The following is a 16,486-nucleotide window of genomic DNA, read 5'->3' as shown; positions in this document are numbered from 1 at the left end:
CTCCTAATCAAAAACTTTCTACAGCGTTTCTGAACCTAAAAGGAGCCTTTGACTCAATCCTGAGGGAGGTGCTCTGGAACAAACTGTCCATATTGAACATCAATGAAAGGTTACTCATTGTCATCAGAAAACTTCACAGCTCCATGTGCTGCCAGGGAGATGCTCTCAATCAGGCAGGCTAACTCCCAAAATTCTTGCCAACAAAGGGGTAAACCAGGGATGCATCTTAGCTCTGTATTTATTCAACCCTTTCTTAAACAACCATGCACCCTGTTTACACAGGCTGTTTGGCCATTGCCCAAAGCTTAGCTCCATCCACGTTCCCATCTTACTATATGCCAACGATGCAGTCATCTTGTCTTGCACAAGGGATGGCATGAAGCTGCTCCTGTGTCGCTGCCAGGAGTATTGTATAGCCAACAGACTGTAACGGAACTTCGCAAATTCTAAAGTGCTTGTTTTCTCAAGATCTTGGAAGCCACATAGGTGGGAGATCAGTGGAAACCCGTTGGAACAGGTTAAAACCTTTAAATACCTAGGCATCCACTTCCAATATAACACTTCCTGGAAATGCCACTGTAAGCTTGCACTTAACGGAGTGGATACTCTAGCTCTGGCTATTACCCATTTCTTCTTTAACAGATGGAATCAGTTTGTCCCAGCTGCAGGTCTTTAACACCAAAGTAGCCCTAAGACTCCTGTATGGCATTCCATTATGGAATGGTGCAGTTAACCAATCGTTGGAACGCATCCAATCCAAAGTTCTGCTCAAAATCCTGGGGCTGCCAAATTGTGTGCTATATGCAGCCATTTGTCTGGAAACTGGACAAAGGCTGCTGGAAACCAAAGCGTGGCTCACCACTATAAAATTCTGCCTCCGCTTTCATTTCATGTCCGATCCGTCTTCTTTAACTTTCCATGTGCTGGCAGAATCCCACCACTAAAATGGCTAGCTTGCATTGAGAGCAACATCAGAACCTGTGGCCTATCACTCGAGTCACTGCTTATGCTCCCACAATTGGAAGCATTCCAGACAATCAGGTGCAGAATCCTAGAAAGTGAATTCCAAACCCTTTGCAGTCAGCCAACAAAACCTTTTCCCAATTGGGGTTGGAAATTCCACCTTCGTTTGACCAGGACACTCCATATTTACACCAGCTTTACGACCTCCACCTACCCCTCGCAAGATTTAATGTCTTACCATCTGCAGTTTTGAAAGGCAGATTCTCGAAAAGACCATACTCTGAAATATATTGCCCTTTTGGCACAAAACAGGTGGCATCCATTACACACGTCTTATTTTATTGTCCATTTTATGCAAAAATATATGATAAGTATCTGGCCTCTTTACTGAAGGAGGGGATTTATCACACTGTCTCTTCCAGGGCATCTTATCTGCTGAACAATTGTAGTAATGACGTTGTGGAGACTGTGACAAGATTTTTGAGTGACGCTATGAAATTACGTCACCATAGGTTCTAAGAGCCATCTTCGTACCTCATGATGTCTGGACAGTTTTATCCTAAAGTATCTCCTACTATGTTTCATTAACTGTGTTGCGTTCTGATCCATGTATATGATGCACTTTTTATGCTAATAAAGGAGACTGATTGATTGATTGAGTGAAATGTTCTGTATTTCATTCATAATCAGGTATTGAGTCAGAAACAGGAAAGTATGAACAAGGCCCTGCTCAAGTAAATCATTAACACTAGTATTTCTGTAGGTTTAACGCTTAGTTCTGTGATTTTTTAAATTCTCTCTCTTGATTCAACACAGTAGGAGATAGGGTGTTATTTATTTTATGAAATAATGCTGTTTATTCATATCTGAGTAATGGCTAAGTACACTCAGTGACTCTGCAAAAGCAAGGTACATACATTATCAGGTTCTCCTCCCACCTGGTTACCTTGGAGCCTAAAGCGATTGGAGAAAATAATCAGCTTGATTGCCCTGGTCCTACCAGTTCATCAACTGAACAACTTTACAGCATTTGAGCTTCTTCTCTTCTCTTTTTTCAGTCACTTTTCTGAACCCACCATCCAAGTAGTTTTTTACTTGGAGATTTGTGCCAAGATGTATAGCGGGAACTACGTGAGTACAATTATCCACAGTTTTCAAATTAACCTTTGCTTCTTTTCCCCCAAGAAGCATCAGAAGTGTAGTTTGCTGGTGGGAAACTGGTCAGACAGACTGAAGTCCATCTGCCATCTAGGAGCAGAATAATTTGGTGACTTATTAAAGCCTGCTTTGTTTAATGATGAATATTTATAGCGCAATCCTATAAATGCCTACTCAAAAGTAAATCTCACTGAGTTGAACAGGGATTTTTCTAGGGGTGGCAAAGTAAAACACTGAAAGGGGGGAGCAGGTGAATTTCTAATAAAAATGAGAAGAACAGGGTTTATACATTTTCTCTCCTATCTCAAGTTCTATAACTCCTAGAAACTTGCTCTTTAAAAATAAAAATAAAGCTGACAATCTGCATATTATGGTTCATGGGGGTCAGCAGGAATTATAGCTAGGTAAGTGAGTATAGGATTGTGGTCTTAATTACCTTTAATTATACTGAAAAGACATCTATAAATAACAGGACTATGCGGAATAACATTAATAGCGTTCGACAATATATTGCTTAATCCATGTATGAGGACAATGATGTCTCTTATAGAGTTCATTATTAATATGGCCAGTAATATTCTTATCCATTCAAAATGCTTTTAGTGTATGCCTCACAAATTGCTCTGAAAAATCAATAGAAGACTTTCATAGGCACAAAGGATCTTTCTCTAGCTATACAACTGAAGGAAAATATTTGCAGTAATTTAACTGACAATCCATTTCCTCGAGGAAATGTACCCTGATCCCACTTATTTTTCTAGCACCGTATTAGTCATTTTCATTTCTAGTCCATTTCTTTCATATTTGATTACCCAAGTTCAATAATATTTCAATAATTCACATGTTTTGCTTATGGGTCTAGATTAACTAGATTTAGTGCTGCCTTTTAAACACAGCAAATGATTTCATAGTTATGTCCAGAAGGACAGCTAGGGGCTGACTCACTTGTTAAATTGGCTGTTTATTTCCTCTCAAGACCTCTTCTGCATATGATCTAATTATGTGAGCTGTGTAACTTGTGAGCTGGGAAGTAAATAGAAGAGAAGCAACTATGTAGAACTTCACGTGTGATATTGCTTATGTGTAAAGTTGTATCAGCTGAAACAAAGGCTCCATTATAACAAGTGAATCAGATTTCAACCTACTTTCATAAGTAATTCATCTCACACCACAGCATAATAACCATTGCTTGGTTAAAATAAAAAAATTCCTTCCAGTAGCACCTTAAAGACCAACTAAGTTAGTTCTTGGTATGAGCTTTCGTGTGCATGCACACTTCTTCAGATACACACGTGCATGCACACGAAAGCTCATACCAAGAACTAACTTAGTTGGTCTTTAAGGTGCTACTGGAAGGAATTTTTTTATTTTGACTATGGCAGACCAACACGGCTACCTATCTGTAACATTGCTTGGTTAGTCTTTGGAATGGGGATGGGGTGGAGTCCAAGATCAAATGTACGAAATACTAGGAATGGAAGGTCAAAAAAGACTGCCCCACTGTTGCTGGGCTTAACCATCCATGCACTAGCCTTCTCCACAATGCAGACAGTGATATTTCACAAACAGGGCACTGGCATTAATAAGTATATCACATCCAATTTCCTGCAGAATAAAAGAAAACTAGTGAGAACTGTAGCAAATCATTGCAGTGTGGAATGCTCCTGTTCAGGGTTCCAGGCAATCAGTTACGGAATGTTCCAGAATATTCCATTCCACCCTCTCTTCCGTTTCTCCACATGCTCGGTCCCCAATCATCCTGTTCAAAAAGGAACTAATTCCAGTTCAAGTTTGTCCTTTTACAAAACAGATTAGTTCCTTTCAGGTTCATCCTCAGCAAAAATAAAAAATCAGTGCTCAGAATGTTACAAACTGCTGTATAGGATCTAAAGGTAAATCAGGTAACTCAGTAATTAGACAGGCAGAATGTCAACAGGTGAAGCTTTTCTCATAATCGTGAACCTTCCCCTCTGCAGGGAGGTGGGACTGATTCACATGGTCCGCCCCCACCACTTAATGGATCCAAATGGTTTCCAGAGAGTGGTAGGGGATGTTTTATCCCACGTTGATGGTCTTTCATTGGATGCAACCATATATAATTTAAGAAGCAGGAACTATTATTGTCTTCTGTATGTATTGCACAGAGGATGGAAATTTCCCTTGGCTCGTTGTTGTTGGTAATTTGAAATAAAGGTGGATCAGAAAGGACCTGTTTGCAAAAGTAGATCTAAATTATAAGTATGAAACAGAGTTTGTTTTAAAATGAATTCCCAGCCGTAAAACATTCCCTCTATGAAAGCGTAACTTCCATTGTTCTTTATCAGAACAGTGACTTACTAAACAAATATTATCAGAAGGCTGCTCATGCTTCAGATTGCAGTTTTTAATCATCAGAATATCATGTACCACAGAATCATCAGAAGGAAAAAGAACCCACCAGAACAGGTTGGCTGGTTCAACTTGAGAGTCCAGCAGTGCATATCTCGGTAGTGGTGCCCACCCTGAGGAATGCCCTCCCATCAGATGTCAAAGAGAACAACAACTACCAGACTTTTAGAAGACATCTGAAGGCAGCCCTGTTTAGGGAAGCTTTTAATGTTTGATGTATTACAGTATTTTAATATTTTTTTGGAAGCCGTCCAGAGTGGCTGGGGAGGCCCAGCCAGATGGGCGGGGTATAAATAATATATTTTTATTTTTATTTTTATTTATTATTGGAAGTAACCAGATAATCTAATATGTGCATAGGATGTTTCTTTACCAACATCATGTTTGTGACTGAACTAGACCAGAATGAAAATCTGATTGATTTTTTGCTTTCTGCTAGTATTACATGGATTCAATTTTTTATCCATGGTTAGGAGATTGGTACCAGTTCTTACCTCCCACCCTTTCTCTGGTTAGTAGTAGCTAAGACGTGGCATTTCATCTGCACTGGCGCTTACCAAGGTAAATTCTAATACTGTTCAGCTTTAATTCGGTTTAACTAGGTTTGCAAAGCAGCTTTCTAACCCTTGGTGCCAGTGCAGACACAGTTCTCTACTATAGTTCACAGTAGCCAGGGAAGTGAGGAGGGATATTGCAGGGGCAAGAAGTGGAGGGATTGTGCAAGCCCACACCTGACTTGGGTAAGAGATGGGTAAGATACTGTTAGTGTTTTATTTAAGGTGGAAAGGTTGCCTACTTTACGTAAGAGAAGCCTCTATTGCCCATCAACTACATCTGTACAACAGACTGAGTGATCACAGTCTTTCCCACTATGGTGAAATATATTGCATTTCTATTTAAATTTTAGTAAGTCTACAGCTATACATATTTTAAAAATGGCACACACAACTTTTATACAAATTGGTCTTCATTTGTCTAAAGTTTTGCTAATGCATTTCCTTGGCTTTGGTGGTGCAAAGGTGGTGACCCATGTTTTATCTGCATCAGGACACTGTGGGACAACCTTCATTTCTATCCCCAAAATAAGTGGAAATACGGAACTGGCCCTGTTCTGTTCTATCTGAAATCAACAGCTCACTGGCAACCTTTTTGTTCCACCAATCCTTTTTTATTCCTGTTTTCCAGAAGCTGGTGGCAACAGTGGAGGGAAAAAGCTCAATTGTACAATATTGATTTAAGCACAGGCTCTTACAGTAACTATTTTAGAGTTCAGCATGTATGTGTGAAGGAGGGTGATTATTGGTAATTTTTCTATTTCTTCTTCTTTTGTAGACCGCATTTAGGGTAGCTCGGTAGTCGATTATCCACAGTATTTTGTGATCTGTCTCACAGCAGTTGCAAACACATGTTTTCTATTTTGGGGGAGGAGGAACCTTAGCGACTCTGCAGGTTCTTCCTCACTTTGATTTATGATGTGCTCTCCCATCCTGAAAAATATTTTAGACTAATCTGCAGAAGGAGTTATTGTGATGAGATTGCTGTGTCAAAGCTGCTGGAATCCAGCGATGGCACAAGTATAATGCCCTTTCTAATAATTCACTCTGATCTATGGGGAGGTGTTAGCTGAATATATCGGAGCCTGGTGAGGTATCTTATTCACCAGAGGGTATTTAAGGTCTTATTTCTCTCAAACTTTTACACATTTTTTCTTCTTGCCAAGGATTCTTTATTTCTGTTATCAATATTTTCAAAGCGGTGCTTTGGAAGAATAATTTCAATTCTAAATTGATAATGAATTAGGAAAGTGCCAAAGAGGAAAGAATGTGCATTCTTTTCTAAATCTGATGCTGAAATGCAAGTGGGTTGAGTGGTTTTGTTTCTTTCTTTCAAATGGCTGCACAGGCAACTTATGTACAGAGAAAAACTAAATTATCTTAAATTCAAAGCTTTAAAGCCAGCTGAACTCCAAGGTTTACACATTATTATTAGTTTTTATTACTGTATTATTTATTATATTTCTACATCACCCTTCATCTGAATATCACAGGTTGGTTTACAAGATAAATACAGCCGTACCTTGGTTCTCAAACGCACTGTGGCTCAAATGTTTTGACTCCCAAACGCTGCAAACCCGGAAGTGAGTGTTCCAGTTTGCGAACGTTTTTTGGAAGCTAAATGTCTGATGTGGCTTCCACAGCTTCCGACTTAGTGCAGGAAGTTCCTGCGGTCAATCGGCAGCCACACCTTGGTTTTTGAACGTTTTCGGAAGTCGAACAGAGTTCTGGAATGGATTACGTTTGAGAACCAAGGTACGACTATACATAAAAACACATAGCACAATAGCAAACAGAAACATTAACCCCCCACACACAATTTAAAAAGTAATAGACTGTTAATTAGTCAAAGGCCTGGGAGGAAAGGATTTATTTTTTTAATTGGCCTGGTGCCTAAAGATATATAACAAAGGCACCAATTGAGCTTCAATGTGAAGAGAGAAAAAATTGTTTACCTAGTGGTTATCTCAAAGACAATCTAGGTGTGACAAAGCAGCTCTCCACTTCCGCTCTGTCCCAATAAGAAAAAGTGGCGGTGCCTATTTCAAAAGGAAAATCTATGCTAAAAATGTATGCTTATACAAGATGGTTTGGGACATTCCTTCTCTCCCAGCAGTGTCCTGAATCCCATCTCATGCTGTTCAGGAAGTTTGCTTAATCCTCCTGAGAGCTTTCTGGAGGAGGCAGAAGACTGGAGGGCAGGGAGAAGGGCATTGGCAACCCTTGTATCAACTTCCTTCCACTTGTATTGCAGAAGATCTAAGCCATCGGACTCTACAAGTGTTCCTACTTACCAGGGACATCCCTGATTTAAAGAAGCCATTCCGATTTGTGATTTGATCCCAGAATATCCCGCTTTTCCTTAGGCCGTCCCTATTTTCATCAGGAAAATGTTAGAGGGTGTGGTAGGATGTCTCTAGTTTCATTGGAGAAATGTTGGAGGGTTTTATGCAATTATTTGACTCCCAAGCTGTCTGAAGGCAATCCTGTACAGTGGTACCTCAGGTTAAGTACTTAATTCGTTCCGGAGGTCCGTTCTTAACCTGAAACTGTTCTTAACCTGAAGCACCACTTTAGCTAATGGGGCCTCCTGCTGCTGCCGCGCCGCCAGAGCACAATTTCTGTTCTCATCCTGAAGCAAAGTTCTTAACCTGAAGCACTATTTCTGGGTTAGCGGAGTCTGTAACCTGAAGCCTATGTAACCTGACTGTATAGGGAATGGGGTATTTTTTTAAAAAAATGTTTAATGTATTATTGTGTTTTTATATATGTTGGAAGCTGCCCAGAGTGGCTGGGACAACCCAGTGTGTGGGGTATAAATAGTAAAAATATTATGATGGAATGGGACATCCCTATTTTCATAGGGGAAATGTTGGAGGGCATGAGCCACTATTATTAGCACTGGAGTTTTTATCCCATTCTTCAGTCTAAAAAGGCTCCTAGAGCAGCTTACAATGACCGCTCCCCACATTAAATGGGGGGCGCCCTTTGCGTGGTCATGTGCAGCCCCCTGGACCCTATGTAGCACCATTAGCACAGGCTTGGCTTGGCCTTCCCCAGGTGGGATACCTGGAGATCTCCACCTACCTCAGCCAGTTGCCCAATCCCGCCTGGGGAGGCGTTGCCAAGGTGATCAGGCCAGGTAGTGGGAGGGACTACCTGTCCACACAGTAGGAGGAGGATCTTACCGGGGAATCGTCAGTTGGCTCCAGACCCTGATGTATAGTGGGAGGGTGAAGTGGGGGTTTTCTCAGAAGGGTAGTAGGAGATGGGAGAGTAGGAGAGTAGCCATCTCCTACTACCCTTCTGAGAAAAAGCCCACCCCACCCTGCCACGATATATCAGGGTCTGGTGACTGCTGTTTCAGTGTATCTGAAGAAGTGTGCTCACGAAAGCTTATACCCAGAACAAACTTAGTTGGTCTCTAAGGTGCTCCTAAAAATATTCATGTGTTCAAAGTAGTAACTTTTTTACTTTTCAAACTGCAGGTTCTAGAGGCCTGATCTGGACCCCTCCATACATTTAAAATGCAAAGATTTGTAGTTCTAGTGTAGGCCTACATTGACCACCAGGGCATTGCTTTTTTAAAAAATAGGTCAATTTAAATAAATAAATAAAAAGGCTCACATTTCTTTTCTCTCAACAGATTCAAGGGACAATCTTCCCAGCTCCTACTTTTGACCCTGTTATGGATGCCCAGGTTCTCGGGGGAGCTCTACAAGGAATGGGTATGCTAATATCTTAACTAACATTCAGAACCAATCCTTTATTCTGAAATTTCTTTGGATTTAACGGATGTACAGATACTAGCACTAAAAGCCAGTGGGAGGGGAGGGCAGAGAAGAAATGTTATGTATCAGATTATCTAGATCCATTCGAGTCTGGTTTCAGGCCCAGGTCTGGCACCAAAACAGCCTTGGTTGCCCTGACTGATATCTCTGCTAGGAGAGAGAGATGGGGAGTGTGACCCTACTGGTTCTCTTTGACCTCTCAGTAGCTTTTGACACCATTGGCCATGGTGTTCTTCTGGAGTTTTGCAGGGAGGTAGGATTTGGAGACACTGTGGGTCTCTACCAGAAAGTACTAGGATATTGTCACTCAACTCAATGACTTTTGAGTTGTAGGGTTCCACAAGGGTTCATTCTGTCTCCTGTGCTATCTAATATCTATATGAAACCATTGGGAGCTGCCAACTAGATAGTTGGAGCATGGCGTCCTCAGTCTGCTGATAACATGCAGCTCTATCTTTCCATTCCATCAGAATCAGGAGATGATGTGACAATGTTGGACTGGTGACTGGAAGCAGTGATGGACTAGATAAGGGCCAATTGACTAAGACCAATTCCTGATAAGATGGGGGTCCTGGTGTGTGTGTGTGTGTGTGTGTGTGTGTGTGTGTGTGTGTGTGAAGGGTTCCCTGATCTGGAAATAGTATTTTTAACTCTTTGGGGATGATATAACTCTGGTTTTTAGGTTTTTAGGTTTTAGCTAGTTTGTTGTTGATGTGGTTATAGCCCTGGGCTCCTTTGGGAAGAAAGGTGGGAGATGATACAGATACAGATGATACAGATACAGTCCAGCATTATCACTGGGGAGAATTAAGAGTATATTCAGCAGACAAAAAATACTGTGAAAACTTTTTAAGAAAATAAAGGAGAATCCTTTTTTTCACTCCCTGCTTTATGGGGGGAAAAACCAAAAGACTCTTAATTATATTCAGAAGTATTTTTTAAAAAAGAAAAAACACCAGCTTTAACAAGAAGAAAACAAAGGCTTTCCATGCTCCTATTTCGCTATATTCAACACTCCAGATCATTAGTGGTAGGCAAGCTGTCTTCTAGGAAAATGTGCCTGTCCATAATGATCTTGTCTTATCGATAAGCTACTGAAACTCCTGAAAAAGTTCTGACATCCTCCAGGATTGCCCAGAACAGTTTTTAAATCACTGCTTTTAAGTTATCATTTTAGTACTAAACCCCAATCATAAGCCAGAAACCATACATATTCTTCTTCTCTTTTTAGAATTGGGTTCCCAAAGCACGGAGCATTACTCAGAGGCTACTGTGAAGGAAACAGAAAATAAAAGAGCTCCTGTATTTATTATACAATCCCTTTGCACACATATATATGTAGTTTCAATCAGTAATCCAATTGTAAGTAACCATAAAAACTGGAGCTCAGTAACATTAAAATAAAGATTTAAACAGTATCTGAAGGATGTAAACACAAGGGTCAGATATAAATCTTTACGCAATGACGAGCTCTTGTTCCATGAAAGCCATTATCCATTCTCTTGATGTGCTCATGTCCATTGCCCTTGAGAGATATGGCAATGCATCTGATAATGCTAACTATTTGTCAGTGGCACACCAGCAAGTCACAGGCACATAAGTACTTTAAATACCACTGGGGATTGTAAATGCCAATGGGATATTCATTTGTTGATATTTTTCTGCAGGAAATGCAATTAACACAGTGGAATAAAGCACAGTAACCACTGCCTAGTGCCAATAACACTGGCATGATAAACAAGTAACTGCTCCCTAATCTAATAATTATATTTTCTTTCTCTTAAAGATTGTGATAAAGACATTCTAATTAATATTCTAACGCAGCGCTGCAATGCTCAGAGACTCATGATTGCCGAGGCTTACAGGAACATGTATGGCAGGGTAGGTTTTGATCATTTTGTTCACAACTATAGTTTTCAGTCTCCTATTCCTATCACTGGTACTAGTTTTATATATATATATATTTTCCTGGTGTATCCAGAAGTACTGCCATCTCATTTGTTGGCTACATGTGAATGAAGAACTATTTGCTTCACAGTCATCATAGGAACTTCAGGTCTGTGGGCTAATAAAGTTCTTATTCCATTTCTCCATCACTTTGACAGTGTCCTGTTTTTGATCCAGCAGAAGACTTACCTTCATGGGTCATGTCTACTGGGATGAAGTCTATATGCCAGAATCTAAAAAGCACCCGTTTAAGTGAACCAGAGTTCTTGTAGTGGTTAGATTGTCAGACTAAGGGAGAGACAAGTGTTCAAGTTCCCTTTCAGCAATGAAGCTCAGTGGATGACTTTGGGCCAGTCACTGCCTCTCAGCCTAACCTACCTCACAGGGTTATTGTGGGTATTAAATGAGGAGGGGAACCATGCATTTCACCTTGAACTCTTTGAACACCTTGGATTTTAAAAAATGGAGATATAAATGCAAGAATAAGAATAAGAATAATGGAATCTCTTCTCTCTCTCCCCTTTGAACAAAATGCACATACAAGCAGACACCTGATGCTATTCCAACTGTTGTTGTTTTTTTTTCAACTTTCCAAAAATCTTCTCATGCAATATGGGATGCTACTGCTCAAGAAACACTACAGCAAAGCACCTTTGAGTTGCAGATCTCCTTGGTCCCAAGAATGAGCATTAGGACATGTCAAGAGCTCTGCTGGATCAGGCCAGTGGACCATCTAGTCCAGCATCCTGTTTTCACAATGGCCAAGCAGATGCTGATGGGAAGCACACAAGCAGAACCTGAGCATAACAATACCCTCCCCAGCGACAATTCTCAGCAACTGGTATTCAGAATCTTACTACCTCCAACAGGAGAAGCAGAGTACAGCAGTCCTGGATAGTAGCTATTCATAGCCTTAGCCTCCATAAATGTGTCCAATTCGCTTAAAAAAACATCCAAGTTGGTGGCCACCAGTATCTGTTGCGGAGGTGAATTCCATAGTTCAACTACGTGCTGTGTGAAGAAGTACTAGTTTTTGTCTGTCCTGAAATCCGACATCCAAGACTTAGTGGATGGCAGCATGGTGGGAGGCCCTTGCAAACGCTTTCTGAAGGAGCTAATTGGGTGTGTTGAGGCATAATGCTAAACTATGGCTTGGCATTATGTGAATGAGTTTTGGACATGTCCAAACCCTTCTGGTTAGCGTTAACCTTGGTTTAAGGAAACGTGTCAATACAACCCAGGTTTATTTCCCTAAACCAGTAAGAACAGTTCCATGTCTAAATTAGATCATGTGATTTATCTAGGGCTGGGTTGGACAGTGGGCAACCATGGTGTTTTAGCACGGGAAATGTTCTTTTTAAATGAAATCCTCCAAAAAAGGGTTTACTCTCACCTAAAACAGATGGTCTGGGCCTCTTCATCCTTAATGTAACAATCACATTTGCTGGTAAATATCCTTAAATGGAAGGTGTGGAAACTTAAAGGAAAAGCCTTTTCTCCATAATGTTTCTGATGGTTCTATAGTACCTAATATTCTGTTCAGATATTACCTCAGAGGACAGCCAAAGATCATCAAAGTGGAGGACAGGAAATGCCACTTGAATTAGCCTGCCATCATAGGGCCATTTCTGTGGCTGATATGATTAGCATGAGAATTTGTGTAAGCCATTTCCAGCAGGGTTATAAATCAGGCCATAAGTATCCTAAATAAATGTGTGTGTGCGTGGCAATTGTGATTGTCAGATAAAATTTCGTGCAACCCAGAACCTTTATCCAAGTATCAGCTGTTGCATCAGGTATCGGGACTGGGAAAATCCTGATGCCACACTACACCCACCTTTGAGATGATCTCATAGTCTTTACATGCAGAGAGAAAGGAGTGCACTGCATGACTGCATCAAGGGACCAGGATCACTGTCCTGTCTGCTGACTGATATCCATGGGTCCACGGAAGACACCCTTGAGCCAACAAAGGCTGACACAGCTCAGAACAGTTGCAGAGAAGCTAAAAGAGCTATAAGGCTGTTGCTTTCAGTTCTAAGATCATTAATGAGGAACTTGAAAACGCTGGCATTAAAATGAATTGCAAATTGCAAAATGAATTTTAAAAAAGCAAAAACAGATGCAAGTTGAAGCATATAGTTCCACTGAGACACACATTTCCATTAAAATATCAAAACTGGTTCTCTCATTTAGACCTAAGCACAAACTTCTCGGAGATGCCTTCTTACAATTACCCTATGCTTATTTCTCATAACCGAGATAATTAGAAAATGTTAATAATGACAATTCAGAGTTAGTTGTCTTGTCTTATTTTTCACTGCTCTTCTCCATTTACCCTAGTTCTAATTGCAGGGGGTAATTTTTAATTAGTCTCCATTTGTATTATTAATCAATTCCTACAGGCATGCTGTCAGCAGCAAATGTCTTAATGAATTAATTTCTATTCCACATGTGATTTAGTGGCTGTCAAATGTATCTAATGTGCATTCAGCAAAGATTACATATTGTTTCTTCATCATAAATTCATTTTTAATTTGTATGTCTCTTTCCTCATTGCTGCTCTGCCTGCTATGTTAATTATATTCACTGGGCCTGTGGTTACCTTTAATTATTCGCCTTCTGAGAGCAGCTTTTGCATTAGCCGTGCTATATTTCATTTATAGTTTATATTACCCCTTTATTGCTAGATCCCTTGGTAATGAAAGTAATCATACACAATTCACAAAGAAACACTTAAAGCCAAGTTGCACTGGAGGACACATCCCCTTGTGTTTTGATTCAGTCAATCAAAATCTAGACCTTGCATTGGTGATCAAAGCAAAATAAAGGCTGGTAAAATGGAGAAAAGACAATATGCTCCTACCCAGTAAATATGATTCATCTATGGATGGAGGCTGAGTGAGGATTCAGCTGCTGAAAGAAATACCTTACATGCAAAGAATGGTAAACAGGGTGAAATTACAAATCCCATATCTGGTATCAAAGGATTGTGTACACAGTGAGCCCTTCTAGAGTTGTACTACACCAGGGGTGTGGGTGTCTGCCTCCTTTAACAGATGGTCATTGCACCAGCTGTGGTAGCACCAAGCAGGGTGTGAGGAACAAACCTTCCAACAGGTGATAGGCACTCCGATCTGTAACAGGCACTCATATAGTTGATCATGCCAATTTTTTGTACAATATCCACAGCTACACATGAAGTAATTTTAATGGGGGCTTAGGCATTCTGGGAATAGTTCTAACACACACACACACACACAAATTCCATACCCTCCAAGCATCCTGATTTTCCAGGGCCAGCCCTGTAATTACAGAAGCCATTCAGGTTTCTGATTTGATCCTGAAATATTCCATTTTTCATTTTTCCTCCACATCTCAGAAAACGATTAAAAGTGGTGCATGTAGGTGCAAAAATGGAGTCCTGTTTATACTGAAAATAAAATCCTTGCACTAGATGAAAGAAACGGTGAAGGCCTTCCTATAATTTTGAAGGAAAAGGTCACAAATCCACTTTAAATTCTTTAATTGCAATGCTTCAGCAGCCAACCATTTCTTAGGAAACATGGGGAGTGTTGAATCCTTTATTTACAAGTGGAGTTGATTTGCAAATGAAGCCTGACACTGTCTACTCAGAAGGAAGCCTTACTGTATTCAGTGGAGCTTACCCCCGGGTAACTGGGTCAAGACTGGGCAGCTTTCACTGCAATCCAAAGCATTTTTACTCGGAACTAAGTTCAAAAGGATTTACTCTCTGGTATGTTCCTGATCATTCTCACAGTTTCCGTTGTTGTTGAGGGTAAGTGGTTTTCTACCTGGTATGTTCAGTGTGACAAAGCTGCAGAACACCCCTCACTATTACTAAGATTGTACAGTACACATGATTATGCAATCACTCATATACAGTAAAGAAATGAATTTGCACTGAGAAATGCCCGATGTGCAGGATAACTAAAAATCTCTTTCTTTCCCCAAGGATTTACTACTGGACCTGAAAGAAACTCTCTCGGGTCATTTCAAGGAAGTTATGGTTGGCCTGATGTATCCACCTGCATCATATGATGCCCATGAACTCTGGCATGCTATGAAGGTACTTGTTGAATCCTTGTAGACATTTATATATAGTTTATTTATTGAGATTTGGCTACAGACCATAAGGTCAGGATTTTATTATTGAATCTGGAGTTAATATATCAATATTAAGTCCAGGCTACCTAGCAGCAGGGGTGGACCTTGGTCTTTCAAATTTTAGCAGCACCCTGTGCGAGGTTGAAATTCAGTGGCCTCTATTGTGCCTTCTGTTCTGCTCCATTCACTATGTCACAGTTGTGACACCCTGAGACGCCTTCTAGGCTCGGCACCTAGTGCACCAGAACCGGCTGAGCTGCCTCTGAGAGCAAACCACCTCCCCCTTGGACAGACCAAGCTGATCACTAAGATCTTCCAAGGAGACCCTGCTTGTCATTCCACAACCCGCAGATTGTCTCTTAATGGTGATGTGGAAGATCTTCTTGATGAAAACCCCCAATCTCTAGAATGCCCTCCCTAGCATAATTTGTGAGACAAAGATAGTAATTACTAGGGCTAGGCAATATATCATTACATCACCCAAAACCACTTTGAAGTTCACATCGTGATAACTGTTTCATAATATTTGAGCTGGCAATGTATTGTGAATCACAGTGAGTGTAAGGGCTAGGCAATATCTGGTTTTCAACATCGCAAGAACTCAGCAGCTAAACATTGCAATATTATCAGCAGCTAAACCTCACAATATCACCAGCTAAACATTGCAGTCTACCTCAATGTCTGAAATAAAGATGGAACTATACAGAGGTGAACAGGACAATATCCTGGCAATTGCTACAACTTAGAGTTCTATCCTGGCAACTGATACTACTTAGGGGTCTTTTTACCTAGCTCTTAGATACTTTTATTGATTAGTATTGTTTGTACTGTTTATGTAAACTGCTTAGAGATTATTAACATACCAAGTGGTATAAGCATTTTATAAATAAATAAAATGGGAGAAAATATGTACATGATAACTAGTAATTCCACAGATTTTAGGTATATATTTAATCATTTAATTTGACTAAAAAGCATGGAACAAACTTGTGTATCACTATAAACAAGGACCATGAACCAGAACAAAAGCAGCTGATTGTTCATCACAAATTAATTTTTATGGCCAATATGTGGAACTAATAGCTACTATTGTCCTGTTATTATCTCCAATTCTGCACACAAACATACCCATTGCAACTGTCAATGGTGAAGCTATTTCTACGTGGACTGAAAGCTTGTTCCCATAATGGTTTGCCTAAGCATGAAATAGCCACATTGCCTGGTCCCCTGCACATTTATTCAGAATTTCAGTGAGATGACTCATTCTCAGATAAGTGCACCTGCAGTTCCAGTCTTAGCATAGCAGCATGCTACCAAGCTTCATGTATGCAACTGGGACAATACGCAGTAACAAAGCAGAGCGCACTATCACTGCTTCACAAGCCTGATCTTCTTCCATACTTGCTGCAGAGAGACTTCTTCAGCCCAAATTTAATGCATCTGAACTGGCGAAGCAGGGAGAAAGCACTCTACTTCATCAACCCAATCTAGATTGCTTTCTTCCTCAGTGGTCACCTCAAGGCAATTATGGAGGAAGCAGAACAGGACAGATTAAGG

General features: G+C 40.4%; 1 protein-coding gene across 1 annotated transcript in view; it reads left to right on the top strand.

Annotated features, from left to right (window-relative positions):
• Positions 1 to 1,937: 1,937 nt before the first annotated feature.
• Positions 1,938 to 16,486, top strand: part of ANXA10 (annexin A10) — a 34,888-nt gene continuing 20,339 nt past the window's right edge. Inside the window, exons 1-4 of the mRNA XM_081209052.1 lie at positions 1,938 to 2,094; positions 8,710 to 8,791; positions 10,641 to 10,735; positions 14,778 to 14,891. Of these exons, the coding sequence (XP_081065178.1) occupies positions 2,077 to 2,094; positions 8,710 to 8,791; positions 10,641 to 10,735; positions 14,778 to 14,891 (309 nt within the window). The 5' untranslated portion in view covers positions 1,938 to 2,076. The remainder of the gene's footprint in view (positions 2,095 to 8,709; positions 8,792 to 10,640; positions 10,736 to 14,777; positions 14,892 to 16,486) is intronic.

Source organism: Podarcis bocagei (assembly GCF_964188305.1).
Source record: "Podarcis bocagei genome assembly, chromosome: 9".
Classification (NCBI taxonomy): Eukaryota; Metazoa; Chordata; class Lepidosauria; order Squamata; family Lacertidae; genus Podarcis; species Podarcis bocagei.
Note: the sequence above shows the minus strand (reverse complement) of the source record. Positions and strands in the feature narration are given on the sequence as shown.